A 26707-nucleotide genomic window follows, 5' to 3' on the forward strand; every position below is an offset into this window, starting at 1 on the left:
GTTTGTTTCTAGGAGTTCTTGGCTTGTATATCTTTCAGCACATCCTCTCCCTGCCCCCCCTACCGTATTCTAATCACTTACTCCACTTTATCCTCTGCTTTATGCTGTCTTTAGACAGCAGCTGATGGAGTGAACTTGGGTTCATTAAAGCTTGTGCATGCTCTCAGTCCCTCCCTCCCTCCGGTTCTCTCCCCATCACTCTCTCTGCCACAGCCATAGTAAAATTAGGTACAAAAGCATTAAGAACTGAGGATGTCCTCAAGGTAAATGCATATGCCTCTACAACTGAAGCAAAAAATGTGGGCACTCTGAGCAGGGGATGCAACACACACATGCGTGTACCTTCTGTAGGGCACATAGGATGAGGAGGTGTAATCACAGCAAGCAGGACATTCCCCACACACACCAAACTCCCAAAGCAGCACAGAATGGCCACAGTTCTGCTGTAGTCTGGTACAGGCCAAGACAGACTATTGGTGACACACTGCACCCTTCTTCACTTCAGAGCACAGAAGTACTCAAGCAACGTGTCTACAAATCATCCAGATTTACTGGCCAACATCCCCTACTAGGAGCACCACAGTTGTTTAAGGTCAGAGCCATCCAATTAAAATGAACTAGTAATAAGTAACCGTAACAATCAGTGTAGGGAATGCACTGCCACAAGACAGCTGAGTCAGAAGGACATCAGGCATTTGTGGGAATAAATAAGAACACTGTTTGTTAAGCAAGAAGAAAACAAATGGGCAAGGGGCTGCAGCTGATGATCTCAGTAGGTCCCTTCCAGCCCTAATGTCTATGAAATCTATTAAATAAAGGATGCTTCTGAGCAGAAACCAAGGATTACCTTGCAGGGGTTAAGACAGTTTCTATCACCTCCTCTAAAACCTCTGCTAGTCACTATTAAAGGGAGCACATGAAGCTGGACCAGCAGTCTCACTTTCTTTTTTGACAATGGGGAGCACTTTCTGACTCTGGCATGCAAACATAAGATCATAGGAAAGCAGGACTTGAAGGAACCTCACAAAGTCATCTAGTCCATCCCACTTCTGAGGGCAGGACCATCCCTGTCCAAACTACCCCAGCCAAGTGCCTGTTTAACTTGCTCTTGAAAATTTCCAGGTGGTTGAAGATTTTAGCACACTTCAGTCCCTGGCTCAACCCTGGCAGATGCTGAACATCTAAGAGTTGCCGACATTATATGCCTCCAAAGATGGCAAGGTTTAATGGATCCAAGGGTTTGATCCAACATTGGAAACTCTCTTCGACATCTATTTAGTACCTACAGCTTGTTCGGTTTCTATCATATTTAGGGATCTTTTAACTTTTTAAAACGTTGGGTTAAGAGAAAGTATACAGCCATCTGGAGACAGGAAATCATATCAGGTTTCCCAGCCACAGTCCAAATTTCTATTCCGGCCAGTGACCATGGCCTCAGAGGACAGTGTAAGAAGTCCTAGAGGCACAGACTGTACCAGGGGATGAAGTGTAATTTTGGGTTCTTCATAGATTTCATAAACATTAGGGCTGGAAGGGACCTCACAAGACCACTGGGTCCAGCCCCCGGCCTTCAGTTGAATGGAGGCAACAACAGAAGTGGAGATGGACCCACCAGCCTACTGAGTGAGGGTCCAGATCCAGGACCACAGAAGCACTTGGATTCTGGGGCTTAGCTTGGACCCCCTTCCTTAAATGGAAGGGCTTTGTGAAAGCAGTTGCTTGCTCCTTCTTACCTCTACCAGAAAAGGTTTGGGCATAGCCCATTTAACTGAAAGACTCATTGATACTTAAGCTGGCCTCTTTCTTTCATCAACATTTCATTGGGGACACAGGCACCTCACATTATTGTTCTTTCCACCAATGTGAAACTTTAAGATGCCCTCCCATTAAGTCATTAAGTAAATACCATGGGGCAGCCTTCCTTACGGTAAATCTTTGTTTCATTCAATACTTGCTTTATAGTAAACACTCTGATGTTCAGCACAAGTTCTTCCCTGGTCCCCGCTCCTGGCTCCAACTTCTTCTATTTATCTATTTTATGTCACTGTAAAGTACACCCAGCAAATCAGTAGCACCGAAAAAGCTGAAGAATTCAAGTGATGAATGGACACTTCTTAAATTGCAAAGCACTTCCTTTATTTTAAACCAAAATATTTAAACAAGCACCACTGCACTGTAAGATAATATCTAGTGACCTACGCAAAAACTGGTCAGTCTTATAAACCTAATTTACACTTCAACAGAGATAATGTTTGAGGGAACTTGAGGTTACTGAAGAGCAAGGAGGGAACAGCAAATAAATACTGCTTGGTGTGATAAGTGAAATTATGTACTTGAATGTCTGGGAGCAAGAGACTATGTCCTTTCCTACCCCTTCCGACACTGGCAGTGGCATCTCTGATGCAGCTGTGTGGATGCTGGCCAGCTGTGGCTAAGAATCCCACTCCTTAGCCCCACTTTTTCTTGTGGAACAGAGCCCATTTCCTCTAATGTGGCTCCTTTCTCTCATAATGAATAAAATAAATTAGAAGCATTTTGTGGAGGGAGCGGAGGGAAGCTTTTGCTGTACACAACTCAGGGGAGCAGATGTTTTTCCATTAGCTCAGTGTTCTGTGCTGCACTGGCTCTCTTTACATTTCACATTTATGGCACATTCATTCTAACTCTCTTAAAGGGTAAACCTCTAACGTGTCACTGAGATGGAAAGTGGCTATTCCCAGTCCCACCACAGCCAGTGGTGAGGGGGTCATGCTATGTGGAATAGTTATAAACTCATGTTTTCTTTCTAAATACATCCTGGAGCAAAATCAGCAAAGTCTACCTGCTGAGGTCTGTGGACTGTGCTAAGCAGGCGTGTAGCCAATCACATATCAAATTACAAGAGCTACTTTGCTGTGAGTGGCCATATTTGGTAAAGTATTGGGCAGTCAGGATGCTAATTGTCAGATGCACGGTACTACTAATGGCAAACAAAGAGGACACGGGAAGTCAAAAGTAAAGCTTAAAATAAGAGCAACACTGACTGAAGTAATAGAACGTATCTTATTAAACTGTTATGCAGCCTTAAAAAGCCAGTACGCCAACACAGCCTAATCTTATTAGTAGCCAAAAGGATAACGATGCAGTTCAGAGTAGAAATAACTCTCCACAACAGAGCTATCTGTTCTGTTCTGTGCTAACTTATTACACTGTCTAATATAAAAGCGGCTTTGTTAAGGCAATGACAAAATCTGAGGAAAGTTGCAACCTTAAATCATAATTTAAAAAAAACCCTTGCAGATTACATTTCTGTTTTCAATCCCTCCCTCTGCCTGACTTCAGACTAACATGGCCAGCTACTTCTCTCTACTTTAAAGGAGCACTGACAAGAAATCAAGAGGGTAAGGGCAATACACAAATTCTTAGCTCAGAGGTTTTTCTTCTATAATGGATTAACAGTACTATAAATATTAACTTCTCAGCATCCCTATGGAGAGAATATGTTTACACACTAGATGCGACGAGCAACTAGGATAATGCATTACACTGGGGGGAAGAGCATGGTGTGAGGGTTAAGCAATGCTCTGGGAAGGAAGAGAAAGGTTTTGACGCCACCTGGTTGAGTTGAAAACATCAGAGAAGCAGGTTGATGCGCCATGTTGAGGAAAACTGTCAAAAGGGAGGAGGGAGCATAGGCGAGGCCTCTGGCCACCACTCATAGACTAGGTCCTGATTCAGGGCAGAATTTGAACACGTGCTGAATATTGTGAAATGGGATACACCTCCCGAGGCCTACAGTTATAAATACAAATACCTTTGTTGAACTGGTGCCTCCTTTAAGAAGAGCCACTACTCCAAGAAGATCCACTGCCACTGTTAAGAACCACAGACCAGCCAAACGTCAGCCTTCCTGCTGAGCATTAAGTATTGTTGCCAGAAAAAGCTTACAAATGGGCACATCAGACATAAGGAGTGGCTTCCTAACTGTGCTCTGGTGTGCAAAGAGAACAGATGGTGGAGCCTTATCTTGGGCTGTCTGGGGTAGATGGGTACATTTTGCCAGGGGAGTTTTTGACAGTAGTGTGCATTGTGCCATAGGAAGTGGTCTTTTAGGGCCTGCTTATCCTTCAGTTGTTTTGCTCTGGTTAACGTAGTTGTAACATTCTTCTTCTGTTAGTGAGCTCAGCTAAACCACCTTTTACTACAGAACAGGCTTACAAAGCAACTCTGCTTTTTCTTTATGAGGATTGCTAGAAGTGCTAACAATAGCTTGTGTATCTGTATTAGTTGGTTACGGATCAAGAGACTAACTCCATTCTTTCCTATGCACAGGATAAGTGTCTTCCTTATAAAAATATACACAGAAAATTACAGTGTACCAGCATGCATCAATGAATGGTGAGGTAAGCTAGGTGTCAGCATGCTAAATTGAACACTAGCTGCCTCCTACAGTGAACAGTTTAATGAAATATGGAATGGTACACATTTTTGGGAATATTAACTATTAACTAGTAATTTAACTATTACTTATCAAGGCTTGCTGTTTTGGAGTGGACTGGTTCCAGGAAGGTTTAGAAATCTCAGGGGACAACGTTTTGCTTTTGGTCTTGCACAGGTACCATAGAGATGGATTTCTTTGAAGGAGTTATTTATTTTCTGGGAAGAACTTTCAACAACTGCTTGCTGTGTCCATCAGTCACTGGACTCTGTTTGAAACTATCCAAGCACACACCTGCTTTCTCACCTCTCAAAATATCAAAACTCAGTGACTTCCATAATAAATAATAAAAGGAAGTCTTTTACGTGTGCATCACAAGGAGCTCATTAATTGACCTCCCAGTAATAACTAACTTCGCTAATGAAATTAGAAACCTCCTGTTCACAGCATATAATGCAGAAACCTTCAAAACTCTGACTCAAAGAAGAATAAGCAGATACATACACACACACAAGATAAGGAAGAGTACATAGCAAGACAGTGAATCTGAAGCATGTAAAAGGAAATCCTAAACAAAGTAATTTGATACACCTCTATACTGGCACTCAAAAATTGGCACTGAAAAGCAAGCATAGTCAATGTCATAGCAAGTACTAACTGTAAGCCAGTTAACACTTTTTTTTTTCCACGCTGCACCAAAGACATAAGCTACCTAAAGCACTCTGCAGGATGAAGAAGAACAGAAACAAGATTTCTTGGCACAGTAAGATAAGCTAAACCTTTGCTGCCCATATCTTCCTCCCCAAAAAAACTGAATAAGTTGCATACATTGAATAAAACAGAACCTCACTATTTCTCACTGCTGCCTAAAAGGCCTGCTGCAGATTACTTACATTTCTGAACAGGTGAATAAGTGAACTAGCATTACCAAAACAAAGGACAATACATCACATAAGGTTCCATGTTCATTCTTTCTAAACAAGTTTTCATATTTAGCAGTGCAGTTAATACAACACATTATATTTTGTGCCAGTACAGAAGTCTTAACCAGAGGACACCTTGTGCAGGAACATCTGTTAAATCTTTGCTGAAAAGCAGGGCCAGATTTTATGTGAGAAATAACCTGTGCAGATTAGCTAAGTGAGACTTTGCAAGGCAGTACTGCATACAAAATGCAAAATTCTCAGCCAATCTTCAAAAGGACTGCTTTTTATTTGTTCTACCTCCAACTGCAGGCACAAAATTATAGGCTTAAGGATCTGTAGAAAAAGTTGTATCTTCAAGAACAGACTTACAGGGTAGGAATTTTCAATTGACCCTGACAGTCTGGCCAATAACACAAGGAGTGACTGACAGAATATCACTCTTGCTGACAACCTTAAATAATCTATTCAGGAATTCTGAGGTCAACCCTAGTTTATGGAGTTATTTCACAGCACTCTCAACTCTTTCAAGATTTCTTTATGTCACTGTCTCTCAAGCTGACAGATAACCTGTCTGTCCTTGGAAGATTCAAAACAAGCCAAAGATAAATGAAGAAGGGATTCTCTTTTCCTTGCTTGTTTAATCATTTTCACTTAAGACTCAGCAAAGATTGAACCCTTCATATTAAAAGAACATTAAGTATATGCTTTTCTTCTATGATTTCTATCCTATGTAGAATCAAATGGCAAAATGAGACTGCTCTCACCAACAGACATGTTTACAATATAAATAACTCCCTCATTACCGTCTTGTAAAAAGATATCTCTGTGCAAGGGCTGAAGAGTTTTCCATAGTAGGATGGAGAGACAAAAGCTGAAAACTTTTCAAATATAAAATCTGGAGTATTCAAATAAAAAAAATACTTGTTTAAAAATATATATATCAACTGAATGGGGTTTCAGGTATGTAAACTGAGAACACTGGATTCCCTGGTGGTGTAAATTGTCACAGCTGAATAGATCATGGCAGCCACGATAATTTCCATCACCTGAGGATCCATCTGACAGCATTCACTTTCCTCTATGCAAACCCAAGACTTCTTTCATATATTAGCAAAGGTTGCTTTCTTTGCATTTGAAAAACAAGAAGCATGTGGTTAGCATTAGAAGTACAGTAGCGTAACTCAGAAAATGGAAAGAAAAAATATCTCCTTCTGCTTCTATTTTAGCTTAATGGGAATCATAAGAATCATCGTTGATGGCATCAGGGGCAGCCTTTGCAAAAGGCTCTCCGACAAAGTTACAAAGGCACAATCTCTGTGGAATATTTGCAGACATCTCTGGTAGATATTGCTTTCTCGCTCTCTCAAGTTCTAGGTGGTACACAGACACTGGGACTTACCAGCTTGTAGCCAAATTTGTTCAAGAGTTGTCCATAGTTGCATAGGTCCTTGCTTCATGGCAGTACTCTGCACAGTAACTTCAGACATGGCCTGCTCCAGTCTGGAAGCTGCAATAGAAGAGGCTCGCTGGGAGCCTTAAAGAGAGCCAAAAACCCCAATGAATTTATAATCCATCATTTTCTCTTGGCCAAGTAAAGACAAAGTCCAATTTCCCACTTTACCATATCAGCTTTATACCACTGTACTTTCACTTAACTCTGGGGCAACTGAGTGCTGAATCAGACTCTGTACCTCTGGGCTTTATTAAAAATATTTTTATTGGGAAGACTTCTAGATTAATCCACAGGCTGCTACAGTTCAAATGGATTAGGAGGCTGACACCGTTTTCAAAAAAGTCTGCTCAGCATCCATCCATCCTAGCAACCCTATTTGGCTGATCTGGAAATCGGAATTCTCATACAAAATGTATGCTAACAAGATTTGCCAGTCATCTGACAGATAAATAAACTGTCAAACAGACACAAAACATGACCCATTGATTTGGTTAGTACAATTCATAGCATGAAAATTTCAATTGGCAGCAATATCACACTACTGGTTTAGAGGGTGACTTGGTTATTCATTTAACCTTAGCAAGCCGAATAAGTACAGAACTTGAACTACATTAACTTGGTGGTTGTCAGATATGGTAACATACATAACTATAATGTATTTAACATTCCCAACTCTGAGAATATAATCTCCTGTCCAATACTGTTCTTTAAAGACAGGCACACAGAGAGCTCTCATTGGCTTCCAAAGCATGGTAGGAGCAGGATCAAGCCACCAACCTGGTGCACATGGGTACTGGGGTGTACCAGGATGCACTAACCAAAGGAAAGGTTATGAAGTGGAAGGAAAGAGAAATGATTTAAAGCTAGAGTTTGGTTTTAATCTTCTTAGGTTACAGCTAATAAATAAAAGGTAGAAGACAAAAACAAGTTAAGGAGGATAATTACTCTCTAAAGAGCAGCGACAACAGAAGCCATAGCCCTGACTGGCGTTGCTCTTTAATGTGTTGACCCAGGAGATCACCAGATCCTAAAAGTTAAACTTGTCTCTCTCTGTTGGAACTGCCTAGGCATTGTGGTGGTTACTTAAGAGTTATCTACCAGCTTAAGGTTAGAAAGGCTCCAAGCAACAGACGGGACAACTACCTAAGGAGCCTTTGGGAGGGCATCATACACTGCTACCTTTAAAAGGAAGGAGGAGTGCCCTCCACACAATGGCTAACCACAACCCTCTTCTGGACTATGCAATACCAGCAAGTGAATCAGCCTGACACCCCGCCTTTCCTAGTGCTGACATGAGCACCCACTTGGAATCCTGCCTTAGGGCTGTGTGGATATTCCAGGATGGGAGGGGTGTAAGGTATCTCTACATCCCTTATACAATAATATGTTTGCAAATATCTAGGTGGTCTAATAAAAGATATCACCTCTTCCATGAGTTTTGATTCCTTCTACACCCCTTTGCTTTCTAAGGCACCTGGTGCAGCACAGGCCAGGATTTGACCATAGCTTTTACATAACTGCCAGTGAGAAAATCTGAATATCTGGGGACAGCTGAAAGGCTTGAGTAGTTATAGGGCATATTCTCCCATTATTTCACTGCTAACAAATGTCATTCATTTTAAGCAGCCAAACTTCAAAACAGCTTTATAATGCTCTTGGTGCATGCACCTCCCATGACTCACTTTGAAAATGTAAATGTTCTCTTCCTAGATGCATGCTTTAAGTTCCTACATATTTTTCAAAGACATTCCTTGTCTAATGTTCCAAGAGATGACAATGCAGTAAAGCAGCAATTACAACTTTAGCTCTACAGTAAAAGCTGTACAGCTTTGTTCAGAGAATTTATTTTACTAAACAGTGTCTTTTAACGGATCAGTTTTTGGCCGTGGTTTACTTTGCAGAAGTCCTTGCCTCCCCTATTTAGCAGGCACAAGATTCCTCTGAAATGTGCCTCAAGGAAGTTTTAGTCCCATTTTTGTTAAGTTAGTGAAAATTAAATAGTTTTTAAGAGGCACTCAGCTCAGTGATCCAGAGAAGGCCCAGGAGAATTTCCTCAGAAAAGAAATTTACATTGCTGCACATGTGACCTAGGAACATCTTAGGCTGAGAAAATTCCTCCTAAATCCTAAAGAGAGAGTACATATTAAATTATCTTTCCTTTTCTGGCTCTGTACTCTATTCAGGTTATTTTAGGGCCCATCCTCACATAAAAATGTTTTGAAAATGAAATTCAAGTCTAGTTATCGTCTAAGACTCTCTCTTTTAGAATTTTCTTGGAGCCATGTTATTTGAAGCCACCAGTACCAGTACCATGACACATGGAACTGCTCTGATTTTATGTAGCTGGACAGGCAAGTAAGTCTCATTCAAATCCCAGAGGCTAGCAAAACCTTAGTCTCCTTCCGAGACAAGTCAGGTACTGCCATAGTGCAACTTTCTGTGCTCTGAAGAGCTGCAAGCTGGGACACTTATGCTGGTAAAGCATCCATCTGTTGCAAAGCAGACTCTGCACAGTGTTACAAAGCAAACTCCAAGAAACAGAAATTATCTTTCACTCTACCCCTACTACTTATTAATTGGATAGTTTCAAATAAAAGTATATGGCTCTTCGGCTTGATTCTGCCACCCACTGAGGTCTTCAATGTACCCTGCACCCAGAGGGAGCTGATGTTGCTCAGCACCTTAAAGCCCAAGGCTCTTTGTATCTAATATGCTGTTGGCATTTGATTTCTTCTCCACTTACATTTGTTCTCTCTTCCACAAAAACAAATTTAACCAAGTTAGTGCATTGTAGAAGCCAAAGATCCCAGAGACCTTTCCTTTGCACGTCTAGGAAATGGTTTCTAAGTAGAGGAAATATCCACCCATTAAGCTGATATTGCCTGGACCTTAGCCAGAAGTCTGTGGAAATGCAAACTGTCCTCTTCAAAAGAAATGTAAAGATTGAAGTTAACACATGCCCAAAAATTATACCACAGAATTTTAATTCTGTGCCTCCAAATATATGCAAATGCTGGGATAAGACATGATCATACCTATTAGTTATTTAGTAGAGATTCTCTCTCTTTTGTAACAGCTTCATTAAAGCATAAACTAAATTACATCTTGCAGTAATCTTTCCACAGATTTGGAGGAAGAATCATAAAAATAACAACACTCTTTTCACCATGATGAGCTCATGCCAGTCTCATACTTGTATCTAAATTGGTTGTTAAATATGTTTTTAAGACAAGAACCAAGTTTAATATTTTTGCGTCTGTGACAATCCCCCCTTGGTTAGTACCACAGACTGGTATTAGAGTGGAAAGGAATTTCAATATCTACCAGCAACACAGAGCCCTATACTAAAGCAATTTGGCCAAGAGAATTATAAGATAAGCTCGAATCAGAAAAAACTCACATAAAAACAGCAAGACTGATATCAGTGAATTGAGTCGAGAGCCCTGATTTACAGAGGAAAAGCTAAAGAAAACAAAGGGAAGTTAATCTTCCTAACAGCAAGACTAAGATTCCAGCTAGAATAATCCTATTGAAAAATAGGATGGTGTCAAACATCATCTGAATAATCCTTCCTGCAGTGAAGATCCCAGAGATTACAAAATGTCTGAACATTACAGCTCTATGGTAGAGTACCTTCGGGGGATTTTTGGGAGGAAACCAGAGCCAGCTCCATTACTATCCAGAATCAAAACTCCTTTCTCAAAGCTCTCAGCAACTGAGGAGGTAGGACTGAGAGCAGGACCTGCCAAGGTCATCTTCCACCACACCTAAAGGGACCTAACCCAGGGCACTGAGCCCAGTTGCTTCCCTTCCCTTCTCCACATAGGGAACAGTTGCAGCAACCCCAAGGAGCTTGCAAAGGAGCAGACTTTGGAAAGCTCTAGACCAGTGACATGCAACCTCTAGCCCACAGAGCTGTCATCTGGCCCATATACTCCTCACAAGTCTGGAAATCTGGTGGAGGGGGAGGGGTAGTAGCATTAATTGCTCCCAGAACTGTAGCATTAACACTGCCACCACTCCTCTGAAAAATCTTGAACGTTGAGGGTTGGCTAAACTGAGTTCTTGATCTTGAACACTGAGTGTTGCCAAATTTATGGATTCTTGGGGAGTGCCACAGGCTAGATGACACCATCATGTCTACCAGGACGCAGGGTCATGCTATGGCTGCATCCATGGTTCAATACTGCTTTGGCATGCCTGATGGCACCTGCTGACCGACCCTCCATAGTGAGCCCATGCTGGATCCAGCCTGTGGATTGATCCCACCTGCAGGATCTGATCCATGGGGCTATAAGGTTGAGCCCCACTGCTCTAGACTTTTGGAACTGCTCTGCCAAAGGAGCTGGCAGCCCCTACATCTAGGGCATATGGAGAAAATTAGGTCCTTTCAACATCAATCCCATCCCTACTATCATAATGGGAGCAAGAGCAGTCTTCAGGCACCATTAGTGAAATTTGGACTTTGGGGGGACTAAAGGAACAGACTGGTTGGCCACTGCCATACCAGACACAGTGCAAGTCATTACATATGTGTAAAATACGGTCTTAAAGCTCACTTTGCCCTTGAGCCTTCTCCCATTTTGCACAGGGTCAGACTCCTATGTCCAAGTAGTGCAATGTGAAGGCTGCTAAATTATACTGGCTGCTAAAATTTCCAAGAAGCTTCCACCATCTCTTGCGATGGTGTGGCTCAGCCATCCCTCTGTCCTTGATAACCTGGGATTTCTAGATGGAAAACTGAGCCAGATCCACAACATTCCCAAATCCCAGGCTCCTTCCATGTAGTGGTAAGCAGCAGGTACAGCTGAGAGTCCAGGGGGTAAAGTCAGGCAAGGTTTTTGGGTCAAAAACCAAGGCATGGGAAATTGAAACATTTCAGCAAAAAAGTGACTTGTCTAAAGCCATATGCCGAGTCAGTGGCAGAGCTAGAAATAGAACCTGGGGTCCAAACTGTATTTTGCCTCTAAAATACATAATCATGATCACCCTGTTTCACCCTGTTCCAGTCCCTAAAAAACTATTCGTGTGTCAACTTCTGTAACTTGTTTTCATGTTAGCCGTAAGACCAACTTACACACAGCAGTGAGGAGGAGGGTCTATCCACACTTATGCTGATGCTTTTCAGATTTTGGGCGTCTTTCTCCCCCTCTTCTGAACTCTACTGCTTCACAGTAAAAGGTCCATTCTTGAAAAGGATGCACAAACGACAGCACATTCAACCCTCTTGTTACTCATTTGGCATAGAAACCGTTTCTATTACATTACTGCTGAATTTGACCTAATACGTCCTGTAAGACAAATATGAACTAGAAAACACTGATCCACACAAACAATGGAATTTATCATAGCAAGGGATATTGCAAGGATATGGAAAAAAAGATTAAGAGAGGTATATAGAGATGGGCACAGAACTGATAAGATTATAATGTAAAAAAATATACTAAGAACTCAACGCTGAAAACATGAGAGCAGTCCCAATGGACTCAGCAAATTAAAGGTTCATGTGCCCAACTTTGCCGCAATGTCTTTCCATAATCATGGTGGAGAGGGGTATATATAGATATCTTCTGTACTTTATTAAAGATAGCATTTGGATAGTTGGGGATTGAACATGATGACTGAAGGTAGGTAGCTATTTTTCTCCAGAAGTATCTTCCCCTCCAAATGAGAACTCAGTTTAGCCAACCCTCAATGTTCAAGATCACAAGAACCTAAAATAATAAGATTTCTAAACATATACAAACATACACACACACTCCCACCTCCCCCCTTTGATTTTTTTTTTGGGGTGCAATTTTTGAACATTCAGAGTCCACGTTTTCCAGCCCTCTACAACCATGAAAAAAACTTACCTTAAGGAAAAAAAAAAAGTAAGATTTTCATAAAGTCAGCTGACTCTGGTAGCTTAAGTTTTAATAGAAATACCAAATATCCCAAGCCATGTGATTATGTCATAGGTCAGCAACACAAAGTTCCATTTTCCCTCCTTCCACAGTTAACTTTCAGGTTTCTGGTATTCTATACACTATTATGTTGTAAACTTAGTGCATAATAAAGTAAATGTATAATAAAGCAATATTTACTGTATAATAAATATTTGCTTATTTTTTTCCCTAAACACTTGGGTTTGAATTTCCCCTTTGCGGGAAAAGATGCACAATGGATTCAAAACTCTGTAAGGTTTCCTTTGCAGTGCTTCCTGTAAATGTCTCTCTCCCCATCTCTCATTTAGTTAGTCTACAAATGGTGCAGCTACCCTGCCTTCTGACCGACTTCAGACTAACAGGGCTAACAACCTCTCTCTGTCAATTCACCCCATCACCAGCAGAAACTGGACCATATCACCAAACAACATTGGTCATTGATCACCAACCACTAAATTTGCATGCCCTGTACTAGATTGTGGTGAGTAAGAGCAGTTCCCACTGAAGTCACTCAACAGCCTCAAGGCCTAACTGTCATTATAATAAATTAACTCTTACCCAGCCACAAATTTTCTACTGCTGTTATCAGTTGTGGCATGAAAACAATCCCAGCAATTTATTTATTGGAAAAAAGATACAGAGAATCCAGAAAATTAGTTTTCCATAAACTGTCGGTCCTAAATGTTCGTTACCTCCCCAGCCCTGGAAAACAGAACCTCTCCTATACATTTTCCAATGGTTTGCATTACAAAATGCAAAACATGTAACAATATGCTATGTGCATGGGGCAAGAACTTCAGGATCTTTATATAACTTCTCCCTTTAGAAATTTCAGGGTGTCTATATATGTGCTCAGGGGTGTGTGTGTGGGGGGGTGCTTTAATTAGAGCAGCTCTGAGATCCGCTTGAGTCTGCTCTGACGCACTATAATTACAGCACATTGGAGCAGCTTCTGCTCATGTATAGTCACCTGCAGAGATTAAATGCATGTATAGGTGACCTCCAGGGGCTCATAGGCCCTGCTTGTTACTCAAGGAATGTTTGTGAAGTTTATTGGAATGACTGGCTTTCATACACTCATGTTCAATGAACTCTATGTTGGGCATAATGAAAAATCAAATGTCTGAGTGATGTATTTAGGACATCTTGAAAGTCTCAAAGTGTCACTTGCAGGTACTTTTTGTAAAACATCACCACCAACAACAGTAATAATGATAAGTCTTATTCATAATCTCAAAGAATTTCACAAAAGAAAGGGAAAAACCTGTAACAACTGTTACAGAGGAGCAAATTGTATGAAATGACTTGTCTAGAATTACATAAAAGGTCCAGTGATGTGATCACTAGTGGCTGCCATCTTTTCTCCTCATGAAACTGTGTTTTTGGGAGAACAGAAATTTTATTTTCCTCACCAGAGTCAGTATCATGAGCATCAGGGAGAGTGAGATGCATCCCATTATGTTTTTTGCTCACTGGCACTTCTGTCACACTGCTCTCCTTCTCAGAACCACTGTAAGGAAGAAAGACTATGTTAGATTATCACTTACAGATTAGAGAAAGCAATAAGTTCTCAAAGTGCACAACAATCCCATTAAACTCAAACATTTTAAGTGATTGTTCAAATGCATTGGGAGGAAAAGTTTTGTTGCGTTTTCTCAAAGTTAAGTCTTAAAATTGGTATCTTTGAAACAAGGAAGTTGTTTTACCTCCCTGCCTGCCATCTGACACCTCCAGGGAAGGAATTGTACCTGATTGACACATCAAAAAGCTCAACACAGCTCTCACACTCTCATGGACCCAGAGGGACAGCCTTCCATCTTCAACTCCCTATGTGTAAAAATGAAGTTTATTTCCTGCCTATGGGGACTTTTTACCATCTTGTACCAGCTACACTTTTCCCAGAGCCTGACGAAGGGACTTCGATCCGGAAAGCTTGCAGAAAAGGACAATGTTCTTGCCATTTTCCAGTTGGTCTAATAAAAGGTATCGTTTTGAAACCAACAGTTCTAGTTTGTTGTATAGCTTTGAAAAATCATTTAACACTTTGGGAACGAGCTCTACACAGGCAGGAGGATGCACAAACTGGTCTAACACTTCTTTAACATTGCTAATTTATTTGATGAGGTTTTGGTCCCAGTGGGAGGGGAGAGGAGGGGAAGGTCTGCATACAGGGAGCCTCAGAACCAGAGGATCTACTGTCACAAAGTTAAAACAGATCATCCAGTGCCCCTGATAGGGAACATGGAGATCATCTTTTCTGCAATTATTTGGACTTGTTGCTAGCATGAGGATCTGGTTCAGAGCAAATGTTGTGACTGTTCCCTTAGAATACACCAATTAGCACCAGTGTAGTAAGTGATAATTGCTTGATTTCAAGGGGATTAACACCTCCCCTTCCACCTATGTACTGGCTGAACAGAGGAAGCAGCTAAAAGCTCTTTCAAAAAAGTATTATATAAGGAGGAATCTTCAGTCTCCTGCTTTTTTTTTTTTTTTAAACAGACACTTGCCCTCAGTTAGGGCCTTCCAGCGAGAGAAAACAGGGCTAGATCCACAAAAAGACTTTGGTGCTTATGTTCCACGTGTGCATTAGTCACAGCTTGCAGAGGCATCACAACTACAGGGGATGTAGAGGATTCTCATTTCAGAGGAAATATAATACAGGTTTCCGTCACTTTATGCAGGTTTGCTCTTATGCGATCACCCTTTTTACATCCCAAATTCGTTATATGCGAGGTAAGTCCATAAGGGAAGGGGCAGGGGGAGGGGCGCAGCACAGCCCAGTGGTTGCAGGCAGGTGGCGTCGGCCACTCCTGGGGCATCTGCAGCAGGAAGCAAAGTGGAGGGAACTGTAAGTGGGTGTGGGATGGGAGGGCGCGGCTCTTGCTGCTATGCATACCCCAGGACGGCCGTGCCTGGGGGGGCTGCACTGGGCTCTTCCCAGGGGGCATGTGTCCTTGGAGCTGCGTGCTTCCCCCAGCTGGCCTCAGTTCCCCAGTGCTAGGTCGCAGGCAACAGGAGCAGCGTCCTGTGATCTGGCAGGCAGATCGGGTGTCTGCCTGCACCCCTGGGAGAGCTGCGGGGGCTCTGCTGGACTTCTCCTGGGGGTGCGGGCACCATCTGCCTGCCGGATCAAAGGACGCTGCTCCTGCTCCCCAGCTCCTGCTTGTCAGCAGCCTGAGGTGCAGTTTTCTAGAAACCCCTGCACCCATCTCCTTGAAACATGACAGGCTTCATGCCCTCAGAAGGGGCTACCATCCCTGAAAGATTCATCAGAATCAGACAAGAAATGACAAAGTTATAGGCTGTTTCATGTTTCTCCATTATAACCTATGGGTGAAACGTTGAAACAGCATCAAAACAGCGAAACCATTTAGACGAAACAATGCTTTTGAAATGAAACAAAACTCTAAATGAAACACTGTTCCATTGAAACGTCAAAACGGATGTCGAAGTAGAATGCTGCTGTTTTGCACAGTCCTAGTAAAAGGGTCTAGGCTTGTAGAGATTAATTCTAGCAGATGATTTCTTGGTGCATAACATGAAATAATCTTGATTATTTTTTGTTTATTTTCACTGCTGCTTAGCCAAACCAACAAACACTTTCTAAGAATCCCTCAAGGAAGATGCATGCATCGCCTGATGTAATTATGTGGATACAGCATTGACTTTTATGAAGCATATGGAAATACAGTCTTTTAGCAGTTTCCTAACATTATTTTGTTCTCAAGTACACTGCCCAACCCTAAGGCCCCTGGCACACATTCACTGAATGGTGCAGTGGGTTTTATCCCAGACCCCAACAACTGTACCTCCTGTCAGGCCACATGTGCATGGCTGGGCACTCAAATCAGGTCCAGTGTAGTCTGGGCCAGAGCCAACAATCAGCTGATTGTCAAAATCCCACACCTGGCAGCTCTGGATGGGCTGCCATACATGGGGGAATTAGAGGCTTCCTGGGTGGGGGTCGAGAGGAGCTGAAGGGCTTCTCTGGCTGGGGACTTTAAATCTTGCCAGTAATCTCTTATCCCCTGCACTCTGGCCAGAACTGCCAGGCACAGGCTTTCAAGTCCCCAGTAGGAAAACTGCCTCTTTAAAGCTCCTTGGGCACAGGGAGCCAGAGACTAGCTAGCTTCTCCCTACTGCCTGGGTCAAAGGTCCAGGAATTTTTAAGAAGCACAGCTTCAGTCCAACTACTAGTGCACTCTTTAAAGCTCTTGAGGCACTGGGACCCATGGTGTGGGGCACAGGCACCTAAGGAGCTGGGAACTCCCAGATGCTGTTTTCACAAGTGCTTGGAAACACAAAAAAGTGGGTATACAGTTCAGGCTCCCAGAAGCACTCTTGGTGTTTTTTTTTTTTTGTTTTTTTTTGTTTTTGTTTTTGTTTTTTTTTTTACAGATCTGGGGCACAGTGAACCTGAGATCAGAGATACACTCCCTGATGCTGGGTCTATGGTGTCCTTCACTGGCTCCCTCAATTTGCCTCTGGGATTGGGTGGAAGTGCTGGGTCCAGGACATGGTGCTGACCCCAGACCACTGATTGGGTGGCAGGGGAGGACTGTGTCCCAGACCCTAGGGCTGCCCCATGCAGATCCCTACACTCAGCTGAGACTCAGAACCTGTCATGGGTCAGCTCCAATGTGTCACGTGTTCAATTTAAGCTGCAATACACATGAGCCACAATGTTGCACTTTATATGTGGAATATCTTTGTGGCATGTGTGCTGTTATCATGCAATCAACCGGCTTTAACATGTGGTCAGATTACCATTGATGGCGCAATTAAACTTTAATCTCATCCTACAGCAACATGTGCCAGGGCCCTACCATACTGGATGCAATAACTGCATATATCTATGCCTACAATCTAAATGCTATATCTGCATAAGTCTGTAGTGATATAAATGAGTTAACTCACACTAACTTTGGCACCAGATGAAGTAGAGTTAAAAGGTGGTATGGTTTTTTTGCTTCATTTGTATTGCTAGTGAATCACACAACCCAACAGTTGAATTATAAGATACAATGAGAACTAGAGGTATACAACCCTTCTATCTGTCTGTACTCTATGGTGAGTTGAGTAAGGAGCTGCTAGGTGGTCAGCTTTTTGGGGAAAAAAAATCAGCTCACGGTTAGATACCTAAGTACATATTTAGAGATCCATGTTTCAGCACTTGTTTTTAGAAACCTTGTCAAAGAAGTGTGTGCATGCATTTTTTACTTCAAACTTGTCCTTTTTGGAGGGCTGGAATGATATTCAGTGCCTTTGTTTTTCTACATATTAAAAAACAAAACAAAATTGTGCCATCCATCCCTATTTTTGCAGAGCAACTCCAATATCTTTAAGACATCACTATTTCAAAAATCAAATGGGTCAAGGCTGCAGGGAAAACCTACCTGTGTTGTGAAACACTATATACCATCTGCCATGTGTGCAGCATGTGTCTACAAGTCACCAGAGCCTCTTCAGGTCCTTTATATGCCAACTGCAGTTTTACTTTGGTGAAGAGTAAGCTAAAAAACAAACAACACCACAAATAAACCACATAGACTTTATCAAGGTCTGGTACATGTGGTACACAGCTCCACTGTCACTCTGATTGGGGCTCAACAGACAGCATGTTTACCTGCTTCTTACTTCTGACTGGAGGGAAAAAATAGCCTAACTGGAATAAAAGCATCGTTTCTTTAGTTCAAGCTTGGTATCACACAGCAAATGAGAGAGTCGACAAATACTCCTCAACCACAGGCAAACTGGCATGATAAGACTAGCAAAACAGTATTAAAAACAACATGTTACAAAACTAGTAAACGTTATAAACACATGGCATATCTGGCTTTATTTTAGGCTGCTTAAAAAACAAACAAGCCAACTAACCCAGTAAGAATTACCATGATGCACAGACTGCCAACACCAATGGTCTCTCTACTTAGGTACAACTATTGCATGTGCTATACAGCATGCATTTCAGAGAAAGGCAAAACACAAGGATGTAAAATAACCTACGATGCACCTAGCCTATTATGAAATAATACCTGCAGGAGGGAAACCCCCTTCCTTACCCTAGCAGGTAATTTTGTGTTCTATGCAAAAAGACTGATAGTCCTTTTATATTTTTGTCTTAGCTAGTGCAAATGCATGTACTATTCTTATTCTTTCACAAACTGTTGAAATGCAGTGTAATTAGCTCAAAGGGAGCTTATAGGAGATATTTAAGAGTGACAACAACTACCAGCTGGTGCTGGAATGGAATTTTGCACTTTCTTCCATATACCATTTTTTGATTTTTGCAGATATACTGAATAAAGTTCCTTGTTTTCTCAATGAAATCTACCCTAAAGTCACGGAAGAAATACTTTCTAATTAACTCAGTATGACAGCTATGTCATGCAAAATCACACACATACACATAGTAAGACAATAAGATAAAATATGTCCCACGTTATACAGGCATAACTGTGGAACTGAGATGACAGACCTTCCATTTAATATCTCATCAAATTCAAAAACAAAGTCTTCAAAGTAAACAAGGCCCAAACAGTTCAAAACTTTATAGATCAGAACTGACACATCCACTTGCACTTGGAAAGTAACTGAACCAAAACAGACTACAAAGTGCAGATACAGAGAAATATGTTAAAAGGGCAGTCATACACTGCACTACCAGAAGTCCCAAGTTACCTTCAAATGCCACTCTCAGAAAACTGCAAGTTTACAGCTTGGGGGAGAAGGAGTGGGGAGCAACAATTACTGTGGACATCACAGATAAAAGACATTATAGCAACTATGTAAAACTGAAGAGGAAAACACTCTTGGCCAGTGCTGCAAGATCCTTGGAAGTACCCAAGGATCTAGCAACACTCTCAAGCTAAAAGCTTAAATTAGAAGAGGCAGACTCATGATGACTGTCACAAGCCAAGGATCAACAATACTGGAAGTCCAGAAGCCAAAGCCCAGGGACCCCAAACCAGGTGTCAATCTGAGTTCAAGGTGTCACACCAGGGGTTGAGATGGCCTCAGGGGAAGCGGGAGGGTTTGTATAGCCCTTCCATCACAGGCTCATGGCTTCCATTCATTCCCCTGGGGCGCACGGTCCCCCTCACGGGCACGGTTCGAACTATGGAGGAGCCTGGGGGGGCTGAGCCCCCCCTTAAGAGATGAGGGCCTCCCCATGGGCCGGTCAGCCTCTTGCTTGCCCTGTGCCCTTCTAAGCAGCCCAGGCAGTGGTGGCAACGGCAGCTCCTTCTGATTGCCACCGCCACAGACACCCCCAAGAGTCGAAATGTAATTCAAATGCTGCTCACAGGAGGGCCCAGACTGAGCTAGGCCCAGAACATGGCCAGCTGCTTGGTGGCACTGCATACCAGGCCCCTGCCCAAGAGCTTGGAAGACTTGGGTTTGAACCAGGGGGCCTGACACAGGCAACTTTTGATGACCAAAGAACGGATATTCTTCTCTGCTTCACCCATCTACTCAATGTTACTTCTGTCTTATCTGACCTGAGCTTGACAAATGTCAACAGCAACACACTAAACTTTGAGAGATGCTGAGTGCCCTACTGGAATTAGGTGTGCCTAATTTGGTTCATAGATAATAAGAAAAATGCTACAGGAAGGGCACTTAATTACACTTGCAAGTGACGCAACAATAGGTAGAGTGGTAAATAATGATGGAAACAGGTCAGTTATACATGCTGAGCTGAATATCTTGATAACATGAGGTTATTTGATAATGTGTGTTTTCATGTACCCTAACACAAGATCTCAGATTGAAGAAAGACTGTAAATCACACTTACAGAATGGAGGACCATACCCTAGAACATAAAAACACTGACAAACATGTCAGAATCACTTCATTAGGGGCAACCATAAGCCTACAATTGGCAAAGACCTTGTGAGGGAACACCTTGTGAGGCTGGACATCCACAAGTCAGCGGGCCCGGACCGAATGCACCCAAGAATGCTAAAAAAGTTGGCTGATGTCATAGCATGGCCAATGGCAAGGATATTTGAGAACCTGAGGTGCTTGGGAGAGGTTTCTGAAGATTGGAGGAGGACTAATGTGGTGTCTATCTTCAAGAAGGGAAGGAAGGAAGACCCAGGGAACTACAGGTCAATCAGTTTGGCCTCAATTCCTGGAAATATCTTGGAAAAAAGTATTAAAGAATCCATCAACAGGCTAATGGAAGACATCATTCTAAGAGAAAGCCAACATGGCTTCATTCAGGTAGGTCATGTCTGACCAACCTCATTTTCTTCTATGACCAGGTGATGCATCACAAGTCATAGAAGGGGACAGGGAAAGAAAGGCTGATGTCATTTACTTGGATGTCGAAAAAGCCTGACTTGGTCTTCCATGACGTTCTCATTATAAAATTGGGGAGCTGTGGCCTCAACAACCTTATGGTCTGATGGCTGGGGAACTGGCTCCATGGTCAGACCCAGAGAGTGACTCCCAATGGAACCAAGTCAACACGGTGCATGGTGACCAGTGGTGACCTCCAGGGTTCAGTTCTTGGACCATTATTCTTTAATATATTAATAAATTATCTGGATTTGGGTGTCAGAAGTGGACTGGCTAAGTTTGCAGACACCAAATTATGGGGAAATGCAGTCATGCTAGAGGATAGGTTGGGGATTCAGGCCGACTTGGAAAGGCTTGCAAGGTGGGCAGGTGAAAATCTGATTCAACATAGAGAAATGCAAGGTGCTCCACCTCAGGAGGAAGAATCCACATCATACCTATAGGCTTGGCAGTACTACATTCACTAGCACCATGACTGAAACAGATTGGGGGTCATGACTGACCACAAGATGAATATGAGCCACCAATGAGATGTTGCAGCCGGCAAAGCAAATAAAATCCTGGCTTGCATCAACTGATGCATCTCAAGCAAGACCCAAGAACTCAACCCATGCTTTACTCGCCCTTGGTGAGGCCACAGCTGGAGTACTGAATCCAATTCTAGGCTCCACATTTTAAAAAAGGACATGGAGAAGCTTAAGAGAGTCCAGAGGAGAGCCAGGCACATGATCAAAGGTCAAGAGACCAGGCCTTATGAAGAGAGGCATGGGACTCTTCAACCTGGAGAAGTGCAGGCTATGGGGGGACTTGGTGGCAGCCTATAAGTACCTAAGGGGTGTGCATCAGGATCTGGAAGAGCATCTGTTCACCAGGGCACCCCAAGGGAAGACAAGGTCAAACAGTCACAAACTGCTGGAAGACTGTTTTAGACTGGACATAAGAAAAAACGTCTTTACTATCCAAGTCTCCAGAGTCTGAAATAGACTTCCTCCAGAAGTGGTGCAAGCACCTACTCTGGACACGTTCAAGAAGCATTTGGATGATTATTTTGCTGAGGTCATCTGACCCCAGCTGATTTCCTGCCCTTTGGGCAGAGGGCTGGACCCAATGATCTTGCAAGGTCCCTTCCAGCCCTAATGTCTATGAAATCTATGGGAACACCAAATGAACATGGTTCCCAGTAAAATGCTGTAGTTCAGGGGACAAAGGTATAGTGGAAAAAAGAATAACTAGGTCTAATGGTTAGAAGCTACAGCTACACAAATTAAAATTAGTAATAATGTGTTACTTTTACTCGTGAGGGTAACTAACCATTGGGAGAACTAATCTGGGGATGTGGTAAATTCTCCATGCTTGAAGTCTTGAAAGCCCAAATTGGATATCTCCTGAAAAGACATGCCACTGCTCAAACAGAACTTCTGAGCTTGATGCAGAGATTAATGAACAAGGTTATTCAGAATGCATTATGCAGGGCATCAGACTAGATGACCACATGGGTCCCTTTTGGCCTTAAAATCTATGGAAAAATTCTGCCCGTCTAAAACTAAAGTCTTCAACAACTTGTGCTGTTTTAAGCATAATGGATTTCTTGTGCATCAGTAGATTATTTTAAAAATGGAAGAAAACACAAGCCACAAGTCAGTTTAAAGACCAGTACTAGAAAAGAATGTACTCTTACATCCATGAGTCACTACAGTCATAGATAAAAGGTACCAAAAAAACCCCAACACCCCAATCCCATGAAACAACAGATGAACAGTGGGATGAAGTATCTAACACTACAGCAGCAAAGATTGCAAAGCCATACTACAAAGCATGGTTACGATAATAGTGTTTCCCTTCCCCCTTGCAGCATCTCTGTCAATATAGAGACAATATAGTTGCACACCCAAGCAGATAAAAATAACCACATGGTACATTTTAAACACAGCAACTGAACACTAAATAGACAAATGCATACAAGTATTTCTCTCCCCATTATTATAATACTTACTTGTTTACATCCAGCCTATGAAAGCTTTCTTGGATGAACAGGCAATATTCTATTTCAAGAAAGCTGGTAATTATAAAAATCCCAATGAAGTCTCATCAGGATATTATCTTCAATCACAGAGCACAGGTACACATGATTAGGAAAAATGTTCAATTCCTTAGCAACTGGTTCTGTACTGGAACATCAGGAATTCTCAAAGATACCAATATTGGTTAACTGTTGAAATAGTTAACCATTATGACTAAGTTGTTCACATTATATATACATAATGTCACTGTTGCACAGAAGGGAAAATTATAAAAGGCACAAGGAACCCAAGCTATGCTGATGACAGAAGCATTTAGAATTCAGCACTACATGATGGTGGCCAGATGGCAACAAAAATCAGTATGCAAAGCTATTTATATATCCTAGCTGCTTGGAAGTTATTACAACAGTTAAAAAAAGGGAAGAAAACACTCAAAGTAAGTAGATGGCAGTGTCACTTTAACCTCAAGCTTCTGGTTTTATTATGGAGATAGCAGCACTTTCCCTATAAGTAAATTCAACAGCTCTAGTGTCCCATGAGTACATACATACAATTCCCATGAGCATAAATGAAACTTATAGGTTGACTTGATTGTGAAGGGCTGACTTTTGCATTTTGTTGGTATTATTTTATTGCATTGGTGTTAATATAATTTCAAATTAACTGAGTAGATTCATAAGATATTTAGTGATCAGTGTTGACACTGGCAAATCCTTTAGTCAGTGAATATAAAAACAAAGAGTTGTCTAAAGCAAACAGACAAATTGTAAGATCTATTGTGTGCATTTATGTGTATGGGGGTGGAGAGAGGGAGAGGGGCAAAAATCACTCTTGCTAGTGAGGATAATTCGAAGGACGATAACGATGGAAAATAATTGGTTCTTATTCTTCTGCTTTGTATTTTAGATAAAAAATTCCCTGAAGAAGGTGTTTCTTTCCTTTATGTGTGTGTATATAGTGTCTAAACCAAGGGGGACTGATACGGACCTCCAGTCACCACCACAATACAAATATATAAACTATATATAACTTATATAAAATCAAGCTCATTATAAAGTTGCTATTGATAAGATCATTTGGTTTTTACGGAGCCTTGCTGAAGACTACAACATTCAGAGAAGCTTTCGGTAATACTGTATCTTGAATAAATGAATTAGTACTAAAATTAGTTCCTATAATGAGCCCCGCACTGAAAATATACCCCATAAACAAGAGCTTGAACATAAAAAGACCTTCCACAGTCAGACAGATTCACTGAGTTTGTTGTGAGAGTACTGAGCATTTGTGACTCCTACTGATTCAGAGGTTCATGTTCAGTATCCCTCAGGATATGGTCATATATACTTAGTTCTCTTCAGAGCTTTCTTAATTTATAAGGCTATATACTCATGGTCTTTTAATTCTTGTTATACAGCTCTGGAAGAAAAAAATAAGTTTCTTTGAAATTACTGTACTATTTCACCCATCTTTTACATCTTGCCCTACAAGGAGATTTTGAATTATTTTAGGATATTAATGGTCTTTTACTAGGGCCCCAATAATATATGGTTTATAAAAGTTGAATAAATTATTAATACAGGTTATATCAGGATGTTACAGGCATGAATATTATGTGCTATAAATGGTTTTAGCACATCAGAAAATGTAAGAGGTAGTTAAAAGCAATGCCTACTAATAACTTACTGACCTTCTGCACTCTGTAGCAACTTATATGAATTGATTACCTAATTATTAAATAGTTATTAAGGTTTTAGAGATATTTTATAAATGGAACCTTAATACTAAAGCCTGATTCCTATTTGTACACCACCTAGCACAATGGGACCACTAAGCATGACCATATTACAAAGAATCAATACAACTAATCTGGAATCTCAGACAGGGAGTCAGGAGTAATGAGCATAAAACAGTAGTATAGTTTATGTTCTGTCCTGCACTGCCTTTTCTTTCCCCAAATTCTGCAGATCACTTCAGCAGGTGCTTGAAGTTAAGCACGTCTTTGTGTTTTGCTGAATCAGGGCCATGATTTGTTAACATCTTGCTTCTTTAGTGGTCCAGCTTCTCAATTCTACATCTAACATACACCACTGCAAGGCATATATAAAGGTAGGTTAAACATTATCTAAGGCAAGGCTGTCAACCATATGGCCCGCAGCTGGATCCAGCCTGGGAAGCCATTTCATTCAGCCTATGGGGCTCCTAGAGGAGTCAGGAATTTGGGGGTGGGGACCAGTAACAACTGCTGGGGGGAGTGGGGAGGGGCACAAGCGAGGCACTAGCCCCAGAATCTACCCCCTAGGAGTGTTTGTCACTGCACAGTGTAAGGACAGCTCTGTAGTGCCTGGCCACTGGAGCTAGGGAGCACAGCCCAGCACTGAACAATATATCTGGGGAGGTAGAGTAAGTGGGGTGAGCAGAATGGTGCTCCTCCCTCCATCCCAGGTCTCCCTCCCCCAAGTCGTTGTTACAGCAGGTGCAGCCTTGCTCCCCACTGCATATCTGGTGTGGGAGGAGTGAACAGGGCACCAAGTGCAGCTCCCAGGGAGCCTGTACTTTAGGACTGCTGCTGGAGTCAGTACTGCTACAGAAGTGCAGCTCTCTACTGTAACTGTAAATGCTTTGCAGGAAGCGTTCTGAGTTCCAACATTCCCCCTGGACTAAACAGAAGTTCACTCTTAGTTCTGAGGTGAAGGGAAATCTAGCAGCTGGCTGCCAGTCTTGCAGCCAGTTTACCCTAGCAATGGCCCCTTGCTTCCTGCTAGGCTGCAATGTTTTTGGAATGGGAGGGAGGAAAGGGATCGGATGGAGCTCATTCTAGGGGTCCCCAGTTCTACAGCTTCCTCATTTGGTACTGAAGGGTGGGGTGGGTGAATTGGAGTCCTCCATCTCAGGGTGGGAGCTCCAATACACCCATCCCTACCCTCCAGTGGGGGCTGAAACCCCCCAGACCAAACTCCCTCTGCTCCCTTTCCCCCCTCCCATTCTGAAAACAGCTTGAGGCAGTGCATACTGAAAACAGCTTGGCAGGCAGTGCACACAGAAGTTACAGAAGACGTTTCATTTTGAAACATCTTCATCTGACCCCCTTATGCAACGAGGGTTCAGATTTTCACTCAGTCGGCCATTTTTAAGTGCTTTTCAGCTGTTCAGTTGTTGCTGTAAATTGCTTTCTGTGGCCAGATTGGGCAAAAATTGTCACTTCTGTCTGCATTCTTAGTGTACAAAGAACCTGGGCAGGTGAAACTTCCTTTTCCCTCCCTGGGTTCTGAATGAGGACCCTACATGTCTGGTGGGGCCCACAGCTGAATTCTCACCCCTCAAGCCCTGATGGAGACAACTGTCAGCAGCAGAGGGGGTAAAAACAATGGCTTCATTAACCCCCCTGTACTCCTCCCACCAGGTCCAGATCTAGCCCAGGGCTGAAGGTGAGCTCGACATCCTTGATTTAAAATCAAATCTGAATTAACATACTGTTCTGTTGAAACTCAATTTATTTAAAAACAATAGATCCTGTGTTTAAATGACATTCAGGCAATGCACATTATATACAAGGGCAAACCAGCAGGCACTTGACCCTCTAAAAGAACTCCTACCGTCTGCCTGGACAAGTCCATTGAATTAATAAAGCCACTATGGAAAATACCCCCCCCCCCCC

At 42.2% G+C, this 26707-nt stretch overlaps 1 protein-coding gene across 1 annotated transcript in view; it reads right to left on the reverse strand.

The window, feature by feature from the left end:
• The window catches only part of TTC7A (tetratricopeptide repeat domain 7A), a 280715-nt gene that overhangs the window by 64811 nt on the left and 189197 nt on the right, over window positions 1-26707 (reverse strand). Inside the window, exons 15-17 of the mRNA XM_019516313.1 lie at window positions 18123-18239; window positions 14136-14233; window positions 6743-6877 (exon numbers count right to left, since the gene is read on the reverse strand). Coding sequence (XP_019371858.1) covers window positions 6743-6877; window positions 14136-14233; window positions 18123-18239 — 350 coding nt within the window. The remainder of the gene's footprint in view (window positions 1-6742; window positions 6878-14135; window positions 14234-18122; window positions 18240-26707) is intronic.

The sequence above is a fragment of the Gavialis gangeticus genome, unplaced genomic scaffold (genome assembly GCF_001723915.1).
Source record: "Gavialis gangeticus isolate Ggan-Ray unplaced genomic scaffold, GavGan_comp1, whole genome shotgun sequence".
Taxonomy (NCBI): Eukaryota; Metazoa; Chordata; order Crocodylia; family Gavialidae; genus Gavialis; species Gavialis gangeticus.